This window comes from Salmo salar, chromosome ssa10 (genome assembly GCF_905237065.1).
Source record: "Salmo salar chromosome ssa10, Ssal_v3.1, whole genome shotgun sequence".
NCBI lineage: Eukaryota > Metazoa > Chordata > Actinopteri > Salmoniformes > Salmonidae > Salmo > Salmo salar.
Genome location: NC_059451.1, coordinates 90,129,548 through 90,149,384, shown reverse-complemented (window position 1 = coordinate 90,149,384; position 19,837 = coordinate 90,129,548). Strand labels below are relative to the sequence as shown.

Here is a 19,837-nt window from a genome sequence, read left to right as displayed (position 1 = left end):
CACCCATCCATCCGCCTGACAAACACAATTTTCACTGACTCAACGTGACTACCATTAAGTTGAAAGCTGAAAGGTTTTGCATTGGAGCGAGGACAGTAATCAGACTCAGACAGGACAACCAGCTATACAAAGGATAATTTATGTTATGATGACACCAGAATGCAACCCAATAAATATCTTTATGATACCAAATTACATTTTTTACATGTTATCTCAACAAACCTAACCTCACAAAGACAGCAATGACATATTTTATTATTTTGTGTCTATTACAATGCTCTTTATATGATGAATGGTTAAATATAGACGGTGAATATTAATTTGATGACATATGGTAGCCTAATAGTGTCAGGTGGTCCCTTGAACCTGGTTATCAGTTAGTTCTATAACAATAGTCAATCACAATTCAATGATGACCAGACAATGGTAATAGATAGTAGCCAAATATAGCAGCCTACAGCCTAAGCCTCCAAGAGCAGCTATAGGCTACCCTACTGTAGAAAGCCATAAGGCGTGCTGTACCTTTAAGGTTTAAATCTTTTCCGTATTGCTCGTATCTCAATCCCTTGTAGTTTCAAGCACAAGCTTTGAAAGTTTGACTGGGGGAATTGCGGTGAGAATGAAAACAGTGCCGCTGCTATTGGGAAAAAAGGAGAGAGAAAAAACGTTAAAAAAGGACTTGAACCTGGGATTTGTTCGAAGACAAATTGGCTTCGTTTAAAATGAACATTGAAGAATATTGGTGGACATAATTGAGTTTAATTGCGTACAATCTATCAATGTCAGCGATTAAAAGGATAATATATGCAATCGATTTGGATTTTTTAGTGTAGCTTCGATTAGTTCTTCAACCTTCTCAGTCATGCAGTTAGAATTACGAACATTGATGTTTGGAATTGTAACAGTGCTGGTATTATTTCTGATCATTGCTGATATTGCTGAAGTCGAGAAAGAAATTGCGTAAGTATAGCGGTGGATTCTGATTCGAGTTGTTCATGCATTTTGTTGCACGTGTTATCTAGATGTTAAAATGCATTATTAAGATAAATATAATTATCTTATGTTCATATAGAATTGTTAGATTCAGCGTTATCTTCACTCATTCAGTTTAGAACTTTAGAAGATGTTGAGCGCTCCTGTTACATTTCTTCAGTAGGATGCATGTAGGCTGAATGCGTTTTTGTGCATTTCAAGGTTATAAACCCCTGTGCATGTATTGATACGTTCTACTCCTATTCCTTTACTGTACATCTTTAAAAAAAAATGCAATCTAGAACCTAAAAAGATTATTCGGCTGTCCCCATAGGATTGAAGAGCCCTTTTTGGTTCCAGGTAGAACCTTTTGGTTCCAGGTAGAACTCTTGTGTTCTATGTAGAACCCTTTCAACAGAGGGTTCTACCTGGAACTAAAAAGGGTTCTCCAATGCGGACAGCTGAAGAACCCATTTGGAACCCTTTTTTCAAAGAGTGTAGTCTTGGATTTTTAATCGAACCATTCACTTTAGCTGTTCCTTTGTTTGTGATATCCCAGTGTAATAATGCAATTGATGACAGCTGTTCAACAGACGCTCAATACCTGTATCTCCAAAGAGCAATTTGTGTGAAGTGTAGCCTCCATGCATTATACAGTAGGGTATAGTATCTTTAAGGACTACCTTCAGATCCTAGGTGTGTGTGTGTGTGTGTGTGTGTGTGTGAGTGAGTGAGTGAGTGAGTGAGTGAGTGAGTGAGTGAGTGAGTGAGTGAGTGAGTGAGTATACATGTACTCTTGGCACTTTACTTATGGGGTGCATGGATTAACTAATTGCTACAAAACCAGGGGAGTTTTTTGGGGGGGAGACAATGTGCTGGTAATCAGATAGTTTCAGGTGTAACTTTACACTGTTAGCTCTCTTCAGTGAAGAATACTGTACTCTCTAACAGCTGTGTCAACTGGATTTTGCTCTAATTCTATTGCATTTTCATAATAAAAACAGTCTGTATAGTCACTGTTTTAGAAGAGATACTAACACAACAGAACAGACCACTGTATCAAAAGGAACCAGTCCAATAATTGGAAGCCCATTTTTCTTTCCACATCAAACCTTGAATCAATAGTATCATCAGGCTGAGCTGAGACACCCCAGGGCTTCGTGACAAATGGTATGCGCTTGGTGGTTTTGTTCCACACTTCAGTGTATCCTGTTTGCACTCCAGCTCCAGTCATGTCATGGTAGAGGGCTGTTTGGTGGGTGGCTGTGCAGATAGGAGATTACTGTTTGATTTGTTACTGAGAGAGCAACAGACTGGTGACAGAAGAAACAGTTTGCCTTTCTCCAGACATAATTGAGCCCTGCAGCAGAAATCCTCTGTTACACAAATACAACTCTTGAAGCTTGGAAGATACATGTGCTGCAAACAGTTCTGTCTTGGAGACTTCTGGGGCTGGAGAGAATGATAGCACAAATGTCAAGATTCTTAAGGCTGTAAATGTTAAGCAGCTGGAACAGTTGGTATGTAGTACTTTGTCTTACGGTTCAGAAATGACCAGGTATTTATTAACAAAATGATGGTGGTAATTACACAGTAATAATCATGTTTATATGGTAATTACATGCTAAGAACCAATGAGTTACAAATGTTTTATGAAGGAGCTTGCCTATATTAGTACATATCTCCGTTCCAAGAACAATAGAATAGTTGTGTTGCTCCCCAGATAGCACAGCCAGGCCTGTCACATTCATTTCAGCAGACTGAATGCTCCTGGCTCCTTGTCTGCTGCCTGGTATATTAGTGATTCTCCTTGCCTCTGTAATAACTGACAGAAGATGCAATTGCACATACCTAATTGGGATTTTCACTCTCCATTTGCACCTTCCAAATAGTGGAGCAATAGTGTTATGGTACTTGCTCTAATTGATTTTCTGGAGCTTTATAGTTTTACACACCCCGTGAGAGTTGGGTTTTTGAAGCAGATATGTGATGAGATTTTATCATCTTTTCTTTATTATGTTGAGATTGTGGTCATAAAAGGCAATGATGATGTATCTAATGTTGTATATCTTGAACAGTAGTCCATGCTACTCATAAAGTACAGATTATATACCATTCAGGTTGATCTTTGCAGGATGTGTAGAGGATGTTGACCGACTACACGTTTTTATCCAGACTCGGTAACAGTCAGATTGGTAGATCAGTTGGCATGTCCTGTTTTTTTCCCTCAGGTACATAAGATACCTGAGACATTGAGATATCCCGCGCTACCAGGGATCATGTGACACATTGCTTTACATACCTCTTTAATGACAAGCATGGCCTTCAGCGCACATTTTCCAGTATTATATCAATGTAATGGCTGTTCTGTTTCACCATCTGACTGCGTTTTGATGCATGCTCTTGTCCTTCATGTTCACGTCAGCGTGATGAGCCTTTAGGCTCATCTAAATACACATTAAGAGCATAGCCATATACCATATTCTGACAGCTTGAGTTATATGCCTGGAATTTGATTAAACCAGCTCTTGCCCCTCACACTTCATGTTCTGCACGATTCCATTTTTTTTTTTAACAATACAATACAAAACATACACATATAAACAATATTGTGAATTATGCTGTTGGTGGCTATAATTACTTTTTTCTTGGTCTAGGAATTTTGGAGGTTCCAGACAATTGTGCTTGCACAGCCTCATTCCCAAGCCAAACAGGTTTGTCAGGCTGGTCTGCCCCTTCCTCCATTGCCTTATGGTTTTGTAATACTCATCAATTCTGTTATTCAAGCTTTTTATTTTCTACCCTTCAGAGCTCATATGCTTGCAGACATGTAAAATAATTAACAGATTTAATACACATGAACATATCAGCAATCTCATTACCCTATGATTGGGTTTTGCCCTAAGGCAAGAGAATGAACCTGAATAAAAAACATTAAATTGCTTGTTTCCATAGAAACATGTAAGACCTATGAGATTTGGGAAAGCTGCATGGATTACAGAATTGTGTGTATCTAATTTAAATAATTAATAAATCACATAATTGATGTACAATCTCTGATGTGTACTGAACAAAAATATGAATGCAACATGCAACAATTTCAACGATTTTACTGAGTTACAGTTCATATCAGTCAATTAAAATAAATTCATTAGGCCCTAATCTATATATTTCACATGGCTGGGAATACAGATATGCATCTGTTGGTCATAGATACACTACATGAACAAAAGTAAGTGAACACCTGCTCGTCGAACATCTCATTCCAAATTCATGGGCATTAATATGGAGTTGGTCTCCCCTTTGCTGCTGCTGGGAAGGCTTTCCACTAGGGACTTGCTTCCATTCAGCCACAAGAGCGTTAGTGAAACCATTTCTGTATGGACCTCGCTTTGTGCACGGGGGCATTGACATGCTGAAACAGGAAAGGGCCTTCCCCAAACTGTTGCCACAAAGTTGGAAGCACAGAATCGTCTATAATGTCATTGTATGCTGTAGCGTTAAGATTTCCCTTCACTGGAACTAAGGGGCTTAGCCCGAACTATGAAAACAGCCCCCGACCATTATTCCGACGCTGGGCATTGGGCATGGTGATCTTAGGCTTGTGTGCGGGAACCCATTTCATGAAGCTCCCGACAAGCAGTACATGTGATGACGTTGCTTCCAGAGGCAGTTTGGAACTCGGTAGTGAGTGTTGCAGATGCTATGCTCTTCATCACTCGGCTCTCCCGTTATGTGAGCTTGTGTGGACTACCACTTCGTTGCTGAGCCGTTGTTGCTCCTAGATGTTTCCATTTCACAATAACAGCACTTACAGTTAACCGGAGCAGCTCTAGAAGAGCAGAAATTTGACAAACTGACTTGTTGGAAAGGTGGCATCTTTATGACGGTGCTACGTTGAAAGTCACTGAGCTCTTCAGTAAGCCCATTCTACTGCCAATGTTTGTCTATGAAGATTGCATGGCTGTGTGCACCATTTTATACACCTGTCAGCAACTGGTGTGGCTGAAATAGCCAAATCTACTAATTTAAAGAGGTGTCCACATACTTTTGTATATATAGTGTACCTTAAAAGAAGGTAGGGGCATGGATAAGAAAACCAGGCAGTATATTGTATGAGTTACCACCATTTACCTCATGCAGCACGACACATCTCCTTTGCATAGAGTTGATCAGGCTGTTGATTGTGGCCTGTGGAATGTTGTCCCACTCCTCTTCAATGGCTGTACGAGGTTGCAGATATTGGCAGGAACTGGGACACGCTGTTGTACACGTCGATCCAGATAATCCCAAACATGCTCAATGGGTGACATGTCTGGTGAGTATGCAGGCCATGGAAGAACTGAGACATTTTCAGCTTGTGTACAGATCCTTTCGACATGGGGCCGTGCATTATTAGGTGATGGTGGCACGACAATGGGCCTCAGGATCTTATCACAGTATCTCTGTGCATTCAAATTGCTATTGATAAAATGCAATTGTGTTGCTTGTCCGTAGCTTATGCCTGTCCATACCATAACCCCACCGCCACCATGGGGCACTCTGTTCACAACGTTGACATCAGCAAACCACTCACCCACACGACGCCATACACGTGGTATGTGGTTGTGAGGCCGGTTAGGCATACTGCCAAATTATATAAAAGGAAGTTGGAGGCGGCTTATGGTAACAAATGAACATTAAATTCTCTGGCAACAGCTCTGATGGATGTTCCTGCAGTCAGCATGCCAATTGCATGCTCCCTCAAAACTAGAGACATCTGTGGCATTGTATTGTGTGACAAAACTGCACATTTTAGAGTTGCTTTTATTGTCCCCAGCACAAGGTGCACCTGTGTAATGATCATGCTCTTTAATCAGCTTCTTGATATGCCACACCTGTCAGGTGGATGGATTATTTTGGCAAAGGAGAAATGCTTGCTAACAGAGAGACATTTTTGTGCCTATGGAACATTTCTGGGATTATTTCAGCTCATGAAACATGGGACCATCACTTTACATGTTGTGTTTATATTTTTGTCCAGTTTAAAAATGATATAAACATAGAAATTCCCTGGGCTTTGAAAATAAGTCTCATTAAGGATGTCATGAAATGGACTATAGGGATTTCATTACACGTTTGATGGCTTTACACACAGGACATGGTTGTTCATTCACACTGCTTTTTTAAGTGATGACATTAATTCTTATATCGCATGTATCAAAGTCATGTTGCCCTTAATTTAGGATTAATGCCTCTCTGTCCTGTTGTAGAAATGTAGCAGTGAAGGCCAATCCTAAACCTTTAGTCAGTGAAGGGGAGGACAAGAGCCCTGCTTCTACTTCATACTCGAATAATACCACCAAGCTCTCTACTGATAACTGGACGTTCAACAGGACCCTCTCCAATCTCATCAGGTAGGCCTACCTCTGCATTGGTCTCCATCAGATCTCACACTCCTCTAAGCCTCATGGATAACTTATTTTCTTTCTATAGGAAGAACATCCTGAGGTTTTTCGACCCAGAGAGGGACATCTCTATTCTGAAGGGCACATTGAAACCTGGAGATGTCATCCACTACATCTTTGATCGTCAGAGCACTACCAATATCTCAGAAAACCTATACCAGTTGCTGCCCACTGTATCCCCCATGAAGAACCAGTACCACAGGCGCTGTGGCATCATAGGGAACTCTGGGATCCTACTCAACAGCAGCTGTGGGCCAGAGATAGACTCCTATGACTTTGTTATCAGGTAAGGTGTGCTCTCGTTCTCTGTGGTCGACGTGAGTAAGTCATTTAAGCATGTTAACTCTCGCAGGGCTGCTGGCCCAGACAGTATCCCTAGCCGCGTCCTCAGAGCATGTACAGACCAGCTGGCTGGAGTGTTTACTCTCCATATCCCAATCTGTTGTCCCCACTTGATTCAAGATGTTCACAATTGTTCCTGTACCCAAGAAAGTGAAAGGAACTGATCTGATGAAGTGCTTTGAGAGGCTAGTTAAGAACCATATCACCTCCACCTTATCAGACACCCTAGACCCACTACAATTTCCATATTGGCCCAACAGATCACCATTGCACTGCACACTGCCCTATCCCATCTAGACAAGAGGAATACCTACATTATATACTATGAGTGTACAAAACAAAACCTTTTGCCCTCAGAACAGCCTTGATTAGTCGGGGCATGGACTACACAAGGTGTTGAAAGCGTTCCACAGGAAGGCTGGCCCATGTTGACTCCAATGTTTCCCACAGTTGTGTCAAGTTGGCTGGATGTCCTTTGGGTGGTGGACCATTCTTGATACACACAGGAAACTGTTGAGCATGAAACCCCCAGCAGAATTGCAGTTCTTGACACGCTCAGACTGGCACGCCTGGCACCTACTACCATACCCCGTTCAAAGGCACTTACATCTTTTGTCTTGCCCATTCACCCTCTGAATGGCACACAAACACAATCCATGTATTAATTGTCTTAAGGCTTAACAATTATTTTTTAACCTGTTTCCTCCACTTCATCTACACTGAAGTGGATTTAACAGTTGACATCAATAAGGGATCATAGTTTTCACCTGGATTCACCTGGTCAGTCTATGTCATGGAAAGAGCAGGTGTTCCTAATGTTTTGTACACTCTCAGTACTGTTTTCTACTAATGGCTCAACCTATATAATGATTTTTTTTATTTTCCTGGATTATGTGTGTATTGTTTTTTTACTGCACTGTTGGAACTAGCAACACAAGCATTTCGCTGGACCTGCGATAACATCTGCAAATCTGTGTACACGACCAAAATAAACTTTTATTTTATTTGGTTCTTATCAGGGGCGCAACTTTGATTTTAGAAGTGGGGGGAGCATATTATTATTTATTTTTTCCAGTCGGATAAACACTCCAAACAGCCTACCCGACCACTCGGAGGCGTCCGCATGGTCCCAAAGCACACTATTGCCTCGTGTTGTATCACATTCCAATGATAAAACTGTGGGGGACAAAAATTCCATTTAAAAATGTGAGGGGGACATATCCCCCCTACATCCCCAGTGAAAGTTGCACCCCTGGTTCTTATAACAACTATTGCATGAAATGAATTGATGCAGGTGAGTTTCAATATAGTGTTGTTATTTCCATTTAATCAAATTATCTTCTTGTACACAGGAAATTCTCCAGTGTTAAATTCAACACTAGTCCAGTGTCTATACCGATCCTCACTTTTCAGGGTTAAATTAACACACTGCTTAGTGTAAAGCCTTATTTGCATATTTCCCACAGAGCCTTGCCTTCCAAGTGAATTGTAGAGTTACCACCCATGACTGTATTTGTTAGTAACAGACAGGGGTGCAACTTTGGTTTTAGAAGTAGGGGGGACAAATATATATATATTTTTTTTATCCAGTCGGATAAACACTCCAAACAGCCTACCTGATCTCATGGAGGTGTCCGCATGATCCTACACAGCATTGCATCGTTTTGTTTCACATTCCAATTATAAAACTGGGGGGGACAAAAATCTAATTTCAGAATTTGGGTGGGATATGTCCCCCCATCCCCAGTGAAAGTTGCACCCCTGGTGACAGAGACATGGTTGTTGCATTCTTACATTTTTGGTCCTGTGGCCTACTAAGTGAATATGGTATCATTCAATTAAATTATTTAACACAATACAACACATATTTCATAAGGCCTTATTTTGAGGGCATAGTTTTATCCTAATACAGTGGTCTGAAAATCATGGTTTACAGGCAACACCAGGCCTGCAAGTAACATTATGCTGGCTTGCAAAGTGATGTGTAATTCCTATTGGAATTCAGCCAGAGTGGGGATATCCAACATTTTTAATTTATATTCACCCGCAACCTGCATTCAGAATGACTGCAGGAGGAATAAAATATGAGACTACCTAAAGCATCTAAACTGGAACAACCATTTCAGTAATGGGTGCAACAAGTCCCAGTAACTGATTGGTTTTGTTTAGAAAAATGTATGTTATTTATATTCGAGGGGCATAATATTAATTAATCAATCAATGTACATGTAAAAACATGGAAGCATTTGAAACAAACAATTCTAAAAATCTACCTGCAATAGAACATTCTGGTAAATATGATAATTTTGGGCGTGATTTTGGTTTAAGATTGGTTATTAACATCAACACTGGGATTCTTTTACATGAATGAGTGTTAACGTAATTTAACACCTGAATCAACACTAGAAATGTTACACTGAGAAATCAAGACTAGGTAACACGGGCCAATTTGCTGTGTATAAAAGTGAATTATGAGTTAGTTTATCATTGGATTTGCAGGGGAATATTCAGGATAGTAATGAGGCTCTATCTATTAAAGCACTATACATCTTTATACTCATAACTTTTATGTAAGCACAGTCCCTTAGATTTCACAAATACTTTACCTTGAGGATTCAATGCCACTGCTCTATAAAATATTCTCCACGCCTTTGAAATGCCTGCTACTTTTAGAAATGAGCAGCAGTACTTACAGCAATTAAATACCTGCTGGGTAAATGTGACATTTTCAAAAACTACTGCTATCCACCCGAAATGTAATGAGGTGCTTTAGAGAAGCACTGCCGTTTGTTCCTAGGACTGCTACACTCATTTACCAGGGGAGAATGTCTGTCTGAAACCATCCGTCAGTACTGTTCTGTGCTAGTGTGTCAGCAAACGGCTTTCTGTGAGTGGGTTATTTATTGCTATATAACTGCTTTGTCTGTCAGTATAGCAACAGAGAAAGTACAGCTATGCATAGCAATTGTACAACTACAGATGTTATAGGCAACCTTGGATTTCTTCCCCCTAACTGTGTCCACACTACAGCAAGGCATTGTGACAGTGGCGGTTGGTGCCATTTGAGATGAGGGAGGATGATTTGTCTTTTTTATGAGCATGGCTTTATTTCTGTTACAGCATATTGGATTCAAATGCCATTCACCCAGCTCAATGTAACATCGATAGGTTTAGGCTACTACGCGATAGACCAATTTTCCCTATACCCATCATGAGGTTGCTACAACCTAACCTATGAATAAAAGTTTACAATGTAGGTGCACAGGTCGAGAGATTTTTGACTAATCAAGGTGACAGACTTTGACACATTCAATACGCCTTGCACACTCTTGCCTGCATCTAGCTGATCTAGGGTGTAATCATTAGTCCAACAATTACAAATTAGAGTTTCTATTGGACAAATTCAGGTATGTTTAATCCCGATTCCGTTTTGCTTCCATTTAAAAAGCGTTTTTCAACAGAATCGGCAGAATGAATACACCACTGATCACACGCAAACACAGTTCACTTTCATAACAGCCACATAAAAACAGCATGATCACTGCTCGCTGTATATATAATTCCTTCTCGCAACTATCTACGCACTCTCCTCCTGTCATCTTTTCCCTTCGCTTGTGGACTTCAGTGCACAACACAGCAGCTTTCTGTGACCTGGCAAAAAAAAATCCACTGCATTGTGATTATGGGTAATAAGAAGGTAGAGCACATAAATCAGGGGTTTCAAACTCATTCCATGGAGGGCCTAGTGTCTGCTGGTTTTTGGCTTTTCATTTCAATTAAGACCTAGACAACCAGGTGAGGGGAGTTCCTTACTAATTAGTGACCTTAATTAATCAATCAAGTACAGGGGAGGAGTGAAAACCCACAGACACTCGGCCCAGTTGTGGAATGAGTTTGACACATGACATAAATTAATGATGAAGAGAGGCATCTGAACTAATGGGAATTGGGAAATATGCGAAACCATATCAATATTTCACAGATTTTTTGGAAGGGGAATCATAGTATATCTCGTTTTTTTGATTCCTGTACAATAATTGCAAAACTGTAGCAAGGCAGTGGATTTCTGCTGATACATTTGTACTGCTGTAATGAGATTGGGATATTTGAAGTCCCTCATTACTTTGGGAAGGTGTTTTTCCCCATTCTCCTTGTGTAACTTGATCTACCGTCTGGATATGCAGAGCCATACTGTATGCCTCTGGTGGAAGAGTAAATCCCCAACCTCCCTGCTGCTGGAGTGTCAGATCAACAGGGAAACGGAAAGACAGGTCAGGATGGGTTTGCAGAGAAAGACATGGCTTAGCAGGGGCCGTTAGCTGGGAGGGAGTGATGAGGGATTTGCTGAGGTATTCAGGTAGGGAGATAATGCCTCTGCTCACAGCAGTGCTCAGTTAAACCCGACTCTGGCTCTCACACAGCCCCACATTATTTATTTTTATAGATACAGGACATTTTATTTCCCCTTAGGTCATTATCTCTCGGTGCATTGGTATAGTATTGTAATTACTTTTACTGAGGTCAGTCAAGTAACCTTCTTTGGACACGATACCAACACACAGCAGGATGACACATGGAATACATTCATTAGGGTTTTCAGTTGCAGTTCACCCTTGAGCTAGCTGTGTTTGGTGTAGGGTTGTTCTTAGCTGACTGATTATGTGTTTAATGCATGTTAAACAATGTCAGAGCTACCTAAATTAGTGTATGTGGAGTTTACAAATCTTCATGGAGTTTGAGGACAGTAGGATTGGGCTAATTTATGAGTTCTGTGGTTTGACCTTAATATTTGTGAAAGACTAATCAAATGGACTAAGTGATTGCAGAGTAATTTAGATAAATGTATCTTTGCAGATGTAACCTGGCGCCAGTGGAGGAGTATGCTGGGGACGTGGGCCGGCGCACCAACCTTGTGACCATGAACCCATCTGTGGTGCAGCGGGCCTTCCAGGACCTGGCCAGTGAGGAGTGGAGGGAGCGCTTCCTGCAGCGGCTCCGGGGCCTCAGCGGCAGCGTACTGTGGATCCCAGCCTTCATGGCCAAGGGAGGAGAGGAGAGGGTGGAGTGGGCCATCCGTCTCATCCTGCTGCACACGGTTGATGTGCACACCGCCTTCCCCTCACTGCGCCTTCTCCATGCTGTCAGAGGGTAAGACAAGGAGGGAACGCGTGTACTCTTTGTGACACTGAAGCTCGTAGTCTGTACACCTGTGAGCTCCACAATCCAGGGTCTGGCAGCCACTAATTAAGCAGCAGTTCACAGGTCCCCTGCAATTATTAGAGCTACTCAACAGGCCATTGGTGACCAACTTACTGCTGCTGGCCTCTCTGCCTGCTGTTGAGTTTGCAGGAGGACAGCTAGCCAGCAGAAGTGTTATTTTTTTTGTAGTGTATTTTGACAAAAAGCCTTGAATCTTTTCTGAAAGGGCAATAAATGTTTTGAAATGCAGGGAAAACGCTGTTAGAAATGCAGTACGTGTCTATGACCTTTTAGCTACAGTCGTGCTTGATAAATGCCAAACTGAAAACTTTCCCCTGGGTTTCTGCTTCTCTGAGTACTCGATAGATCCACCATTGACCTCCTGCGAGTCCTAGTCCACTGCTAGGTCACTAGGCTCCTCTTAGAGTATCTCGAGGTCCAGGTAGGCCATGCTGGGCTGGGGGCCTGTGAGTGAGAGGACCAGATGGGGCTTGCATTGTTGACTGCAGGCCCGAGACCTGTCTCTCTTATTACAATTTTTTTCCTCTTCTTGAGTCCACTGGCGCCTCAGCATACATCCACCCAAAGAGCTGAGTGAAAGACACCACATAGGGAGAGAAAGGGTGCTTATTGTAGGGGCTTATCAAGGGTGAGTGGACTGCCATTGTAGTGCTAAGAATGCAGAGGGTTCAGTGCTTTCTAATGGATATTGGCTTCAATGCACTCATCCTCTACCAGACTTTGCTTCAGATAATCTTCAACACGATTGTATTCTTGCTATGTGTTCTTGCTATGTGTTATCTGTCATAGGACCTTGGCGTGTGTGCAAGTGTCCACTAGTTTTATAGGTTCTGTAGATTGATTTTCCAGATACAATGGGAAATATTGGACACTGAGAAATAGCTCTATCCTAAAACAAGATTCCAAATATTTCTTCTTAGGTATTTTTTTCAGATGTCAGGTAACTCTTGAGTGCCTTAAAATACCTTTAGCTTGGTTATATAACTATCTTGCTCCATTCTTCAGGTATTGGCTGACCAACAACGTCCAGATAAAGAGACCAACCACTGGTCTACTGATGTACACCATGGCCACTCGCTTCTGTGAGGAGATCCACCTGTACGGTTTCTGGCCTTTCCCTCAGGATTCACAGGGGAAATCAGTGAAGTACCATTACTATGACACTCTGACCTACGAGTACACGTCCCATGCCAGTCCACACACTATGCCACTGGAGTTCAGGACCCTGAGTTCACTCCACAGACAGGGGGCACTGCGTCTCCACACTGGCTCTTGTGATGTAGGAACATAATCTAAAAACACAGCATGGAATGTACTGTATGTCTCTATCAAAATGACCCTTACGCTTTTGGGAAAATACCTCCTGCTCAGTTGATGTCTGTCAGACACGGACATCTCAGAGGAAATACTTCCTGTATTAAACTGTAGGACATTTTTATGTAGCTGTGAATTTAGTTGAACGACAGTATGCAGGATACTGCATGTCTTATTTGGGCTCACATTGTTGTCCTACAAGAGACATGAGCACTGAAAAGTTTTTAACATTTCTACAGTAACCTGTGAAAATTTTACCTAAAACAGACACTTTTTAATTTGTTAAAAAATAACAAATTTAAGTTGGTATATGCTTTTTTCAACAAGAATACTTTTCCATTTACATGGAAGGTGTCATGTAAAATGTATATAATTACAACATTTATAAAAAAAACTTCCTCCAAGGGCTATGTAAATGTGAATTTAACTACTAAGTTATCAATAATGTTTGTCTTGATATTTTGGTAATTATTCCTTTGAATTATACGATAAATCTACTTCATCACTACTGTTGGAGACATCATATCAGACAGATCCAAGGCAGGAGCACCAGCCTGCAGAGCACTGGTTGAGCCACAAGATGGAAGCACTTCTTCATAAGGAAACTATGACTAGTAGTACATTTAGTTTTCCACATTTTGTTTATTAGTGAACATGGGTTCAGCTACATACTACTGTGTGATGTTTTGTTAGCTCTCACCTTAAATTGGCAATTGTATTATTTAAAGAGTAGCCTAATAGTGTAGGCCTAGTTTCTTATTTTTGGCTTAACTTCTTCCTCATCAGGGAAACTGGTTTGTGGTATTTGGAAATCGAGACCATGGGACTATAAGGTTATATCTGCACAAAGCATGGTTCTGAGATATTGAGAATTACATTTTTCACATCTCAGAAATGTTTTGTAGTGAATTATTTGCTTTCATAACCCATTAAGGTCCTCGCCATCAAGGTACCTAAAGTGCAGAGTATCCCAATTCTAAGACATTTGTCAATCTTTTTTTTTTTTTTTTGAGGTGCACAGGATGTTAAAATGATTTCAATTTCAATAGAAAAGTACAGCTATTTAATGATTAAATAAAGAAAATACCCTTCATTATTTCTAATCACATTATCAAATATATTAATTCATGTTCATCACACATTTGTTAAAGAGATAGTATCCTATGGATAACTAGCAACATCTCACAGGTAAAGGACCACCTAAAGAGCAACTCTATGTGAATAACTCATTTTTTAACCAAAATGTCAGAATCTTGTAGTCCCCAGGTTATGAAATACAGTATTGCATTTCTTTCCTTGTTCTGTTTTGGGTATGAAGTATAACGAGTCTTTGAATGTAGTGTTAAGAAATAGCTGCATGCAGTAATCACTGAGGTTAAATCACCAATGTTGGAAAAGATAGAAAATAATAACCAAAAGAAAAAACTTGTTTCAGCAGCTTCACAGCTTATTAAATGGTCCTACAGATGATCTACAGAGCTCTTAAAGCCACGGGACTCAAGTCATCCAGGGCAGACATTGGCAATTATTAGTTTACCTACAGCTTAGTCTGAGGCAGTGCACTGTAGTAATGTTGAATAGAGGCACTCAACTGGAATGCAAAATGTTTAAGCGATAACAGTCAGACAGGGAACACACCCAGCTGTTCACACACTACTGTTTACACAGGAACAGCCAACAGCAAACTCCTGATCGTCAACGGTTCCCAGGGGGTTTGACAATTTTTTCTTAGGAATTTGCCTCTTAAGACCATTTCCAAGTATAGGTGTGTTAAAAGACCTTGGGTTGACGTTGGCTAATGCTTTGCAGATATTCAGAATGTTGTGCTTGTTTTGTTGTTTTACTATTTGTCTTAAACAAAAAATGTCCTCAGCAATCTACACACAATACCCCATAATGACAAAGCAAAAACAGGTCTTTAGAATTTTTTGCAAATATATTTAAAAAAAACAGAAATACCTTATTTACATAAGTATTCAGACCGTTTGCTATGAGACTCGAAATTGAGCTTAGATGCATCCTGTTTCCATTGATCATCCTTGAAATGTTTCAACAACTTGATTGAAGTCCACCTGTGGTAAATTCCATTGATTGGACATGATTTGGAAAGGCACACACCTGTCTGTATAAGATCCCACAGTTGACAGTGTATGTCAGAGCAAAAACCAAGCCATGAGGTCGAAGAAATTGTCCGTAGAGCTCCGAGACAGGATTGTGTAGAGGAACAGATCTGGGCAAGGGTACCAATACATTTCTGCAGCATGGAAGGTCCCCAAGAACACAGTGGCCTCCATCATTCTTAAATGGAATAAGTTTTGAACCACCAAGACTCTTCCGAGAGTTGGCCAAACTGAGCAATCAGGGGAGAAGGTCCTTGATCAGGGAGGTGACCAAGAATCCGATGGTCACTCTGACAGAGCTCTAGAGTTCCTCAGCAGAGATGGGAGAAACTTCCAGAAGGACAACCATCTCTGTAGCACTCCACCAATTAGGCCTTTATGGTAGAGTGGCCAGATGGAAGCCACTCCTCAGTAAAAGGCACATGACATCCCGCTTGGAGTTTGCCAAAAGTCACCTAAAGACTCAGACCATGAGAAACAACATTCTCTGGTATGATGAAACCAAGATTGAACTCTTTGGCCTGAATGCCTAGCGTCACATTTGGAGGAAACCTGGCACCATCCCTACAGTGAAGCATGGTGGTATCAAAAATCCTTGATGAAATCCTGCTCAGGACCTCAGACTGGGGCGAAGGTTCAACCTTCTAACAGGACAACGACCCTAAGCGTACAGCCAAGACAACGAAGGAGTGGCTTCTGGACAAGTCTCTGAATGTCCTTGAGTGGCCCAACCTGAGCCTGGACTTGAACCCGATCAAACATCTCTGGAGAGACCTGAAAATAGCTGTACAGCAATGCTCCCCATCCAACCTGACAGAGCTTGAGTGGATCTGCAGAGAAGAATGAGAGAAACTCCCCAAATTCAGATGTGCCAAGCTTGTAGCGTCATACCCAAGAAGACTCGAGGCTGTAATTGCTTCCAAAGATGCTTCGACAAAGTACTGAGTAAAGGGGCTGAATACTTATGTAAATGTGACATTTAACTTTTTATATATATACTGCTCAAAAAAATAAAGGGAACACTTAAACAACACAATGTAACTCCAAGTCAATCACACTTCTGTGAAATCAAACTGTCCACTTAGGAAGCAACACTGATTGACAATAAATTTCACATGCTGTTGTGCAAATGGAATAGACAACAGGTGGAAATTATAGGCAATTAGCAAGACACCCCCAATAAAGGAGTGGTTCTGCAGGTGGTAACCACAGACCACTTCTCAGTTCCTATGCTTCCTGGCTGATGTTTTGGTCACTTTTGAATGCTGGCGGTGCTTTCACTCTAGTGGTAGCATGAGACGGAGTCTACAACCCACACAAGTGGCTCAGGTAGTGCAGCTCATCCAGGATGGCACATCAATGCGAGCTGTGGCAAGAAGGTTTGCTGTGTCTGTCAGCTACCTCCGCCTTTGTGCAAGGAGGAGCAGGAGGAGCACTGCCAGAGCCCTGCAAAATGACCTCCAGCAGGCCACAAATGTGCATGTGTCTGCTCAAACGGTCAGAAACAGACTCCATGAGGGTGGTATGAGGGCCCGACGTCCACAGGTGGGGGTTGTGCTTACAGCCCAACACCATGCAGGACGTTTGGCATTTGCCAGGGAACACCAAGATTGGCAAATTCGCCACTGGTGCTCTTCACAGATGAAAGCAGGTTCACACTGAGCACATGTGACAGACGTGACAGTCTGGAGACGCCGTGGAGAACGTTCTGCTGCCTGCAACATCCTCCAGCATGACCGGTTTGGCGGTGGGTCAGTCATGGTGTGGGGTGGCATTTCTTTGGGGGGCCGCACAGCCCTCCATGTGCTCGCCAGAGGTAGCCTGACTGCCATTAGGTACCGAGATGAGATCCTCACACTCCTCAGACCCCTTATGCTGGTGCGGTTGGCCCTGGGTTCCTCCTAATGCAAGACAATGCTAGACCTCATGTGGCTGGAGTGTGTCAGCAGTTCCTGCAAGAGGAAGGCATTGATGCTATGGACTGGCCCGCCCGTTCCCCAGACCTGAATCCAATTGAGCACATCTGGGGCATCATGTCTCGCTCCATCCACCAACGCCACGTTGCACCACAGACTGTCCAGGAGTTGGCGGATGCTTTAGTCCAGGTCTGGGAGGAGATCCCTCAGGAGACCATCCGCCACCTCATCAGGAGCATGCCCAGGCGTTGTAGCGACGTCATACAGGCACGTGGAGGCCACACACACTACTGAGCCTCATTTTGACTTGTTTTAAGGACATTACATCAAAGTTGGATCAGCCTGTAGTGTGGTTTTCCACTTTAATTTTGTGTGACTCCAAATCCAGACATCCATGGGTTGATAAATTGGATTTCCATTGATTATTTTTGTGTGATTTTGTTGTCAGCACATTCAACTATGTAAATAAAAAAGTATTTAATAAGATTATTTCATTCATTCAGATCTAGGATGTGTTATTTTAGTGTTCCCTTTCTTTTTTTGAGCAGTGTATATATATATTAGCAAACATTTCTAAAAACCTGTCATTATGGGGTATTATGTGTAGATTTATAATAAAAAAAACAATTTAATCAATTTTAGAATAAGGCTGTAACCTAACAAAATGTGGGAAAAGTCAAGGCGTCTGAATACTTTCTGAAGGCACTGTATTTCCATTAGAGGAGGCTGGTGTGAGGAGCTATAGGAGGACATGTTCATTGTAATGGCTGGAATGGAATCAATGGAACAGAGTCAAACGTGGTTTCCATATGTTTGATGTGTTTATAATTTCCATTTATTCCATTCCAGCCATTCCTATAAGCATGTCATCCTATAACTCCTCCCACCAGCCTACTCTGATCTCCATCAATGGGATATCGTCGGCAGACGACTTGTTATCAACAAATAATGTGAACATCTTGGTTACGCAGGCAAGACATAGAATTGTTTGAGATGGAATGTGTGTAAATATTTAGGAGTCTGCAGAATGATGATGTGTTTATCTGCACCCCTAGCTCAAGGCAGCTGTGTTAAAGAAAGTTATTTAATTCTAAAAGTTGTTTCAAAGGTTTGGCAAGATGTTCAATACTCTGGTGATCTCCCAGGAACAGATTTGTTTTGCCTCCATGGCGGGAACATTCCTCTGTTAATACAGTGCATTCAGAAAGTATTCACACTCCTTGACTTTTTCCACATTTTGTTGTGTTATAAAGTGAGATTAAAATGAATTTAATTGTTATTTTTCATCAATGATCTACACAAAATTCCCACCAAAAAATATTATGGAAAATAAAACACTTTCAATTAGATAAGTATTCAACCCCCTGAGTCAATACATGTTAGAATCACCTTTGGCAGCAAAGTCTTTCTGGGTAAGTTTTCAAGTCAATTTAAGTCAAAACTATAACTAGGCCACTTAGGAAGATGTAATTCTGTCTTGGTAATTAACTCCAGTGTATAATTGGCCTTGCGTTTTAGGTTACTGTCCTGCTGAAAGGTGGATTTGTCTCCCAGTGTCTGTTGGAAAGCAGACTGAACCGGGTTTGCCTCTAGGACATTGCCTGTGCTTAGCTCTATTTTATTTTTATTTATTTTTAACTCCCTAGTCCTTGCCGATGACAAGCATACCCATAACATGATGGAGCCACCACCATGCTTGAAAATATGATGTGTGGATTTGCCATAAACCTAATGCCTTGTATTCAGGACAAAAGTTCATTTCCTTGCACATTTTTTTCTTCACTTTAGTGTCTTATTACAAACAGGATGCATGTTTTGGAATATTTTTATTCTCTACAGGCTTCCTTCTTTTCATTCTGTCATTAAGGTTAGTATTGTAGAGTACAATTTTTATTTTATTTTACCTTTATTTAACTTGGCAGGTCAGTTAAGAACAAATTCTTATTTTCAATGACGGCCTAGGAACAGTGGGTTAACTGCCTTGTTCAGGGGCAGAACAACAGATTTTGTACCGATCTTGCAACCTTTCGGTTACTAGTCCAACGCTCTAACCACTAGGCTACGCTGCCGCTGTTGATCCATCCTGGTTTAAAATCACCATTGGCCTCATGATAAAATCAACTGAATTAGGAAGGATGCCTGTATCTTTGTAGTGACTGGTTGTATTGATATACCATCCAAAGTGTAATTAATAACTTCATGCTCAAAGGGATATTTAATGTCTGTTTGTTTTTATCTACCAATAAGTGCCCTTCTTTGTGAGGCATTGGAAAACCTCCCTGGTCTTTGTCATTGAATCTGTGCTTGAAATTCACTACTCGATTGAGGGACCTTACAGATAATTGTATGTGTATGGTACAGAGATGATGTTAAACTCCATTATTGCACAAAGAGTTAGTCCATGCAACTTATCATCTGACTTATTAAGCACATTTCTACTCCTGAAGTTTAGGCTTGCCATAAGAAAGGGGTTGAACATTTATTGACAAGACATTTCAGCTTTATA

The 19,837-nt window shown here is 41.2% G+C and overlaps 1 protein-coding gene across 3 annotated transcripts; it reads left to right on the top strand.

Annotated features, from left to right (window-relative positions):
• Positions 1-599: 599 nt before the first annotated feature.
• LOC106561148 (alpha-2,8-sialyltransferase 8B) lies at positions 600-14,391 on the top strand. Of its 3 annotated transcripts, none has more exons than XM_014124797.2 (6): positions 600-960; positions 3,630-3,686; positions 6,225-6,368; positions 6,448-6,705; positions 11,616-11,909; positions 12,987-14,391. In XM_014124797.2, exons 1-6 carry the CDS (start codon positions 863-865, stop codon positions 13,270-13,272), a joined length of 1,137 nt encoding a protein of 378 aa, XP_013980272.1. In that variant the 5' UTR covers positions 600-862; the 3' UTR covers positions 13,273-14,391. The 3 variants fall into 3 exon arrangements, with proteins under 3 accessions (XP_013980272.1, XP_013980273.1, XP_013980274.1); XM_014124799.2 differs by lacking the exon at positions 600-960 and adding an exon at positions 1,970-2,492; XM_014124798.2 differs by lacking the exon at positions 3,630-3,686.
• The last annotated feature ends 5,446 nt before the right edge of the window (positions 14,392-19,837 follow it).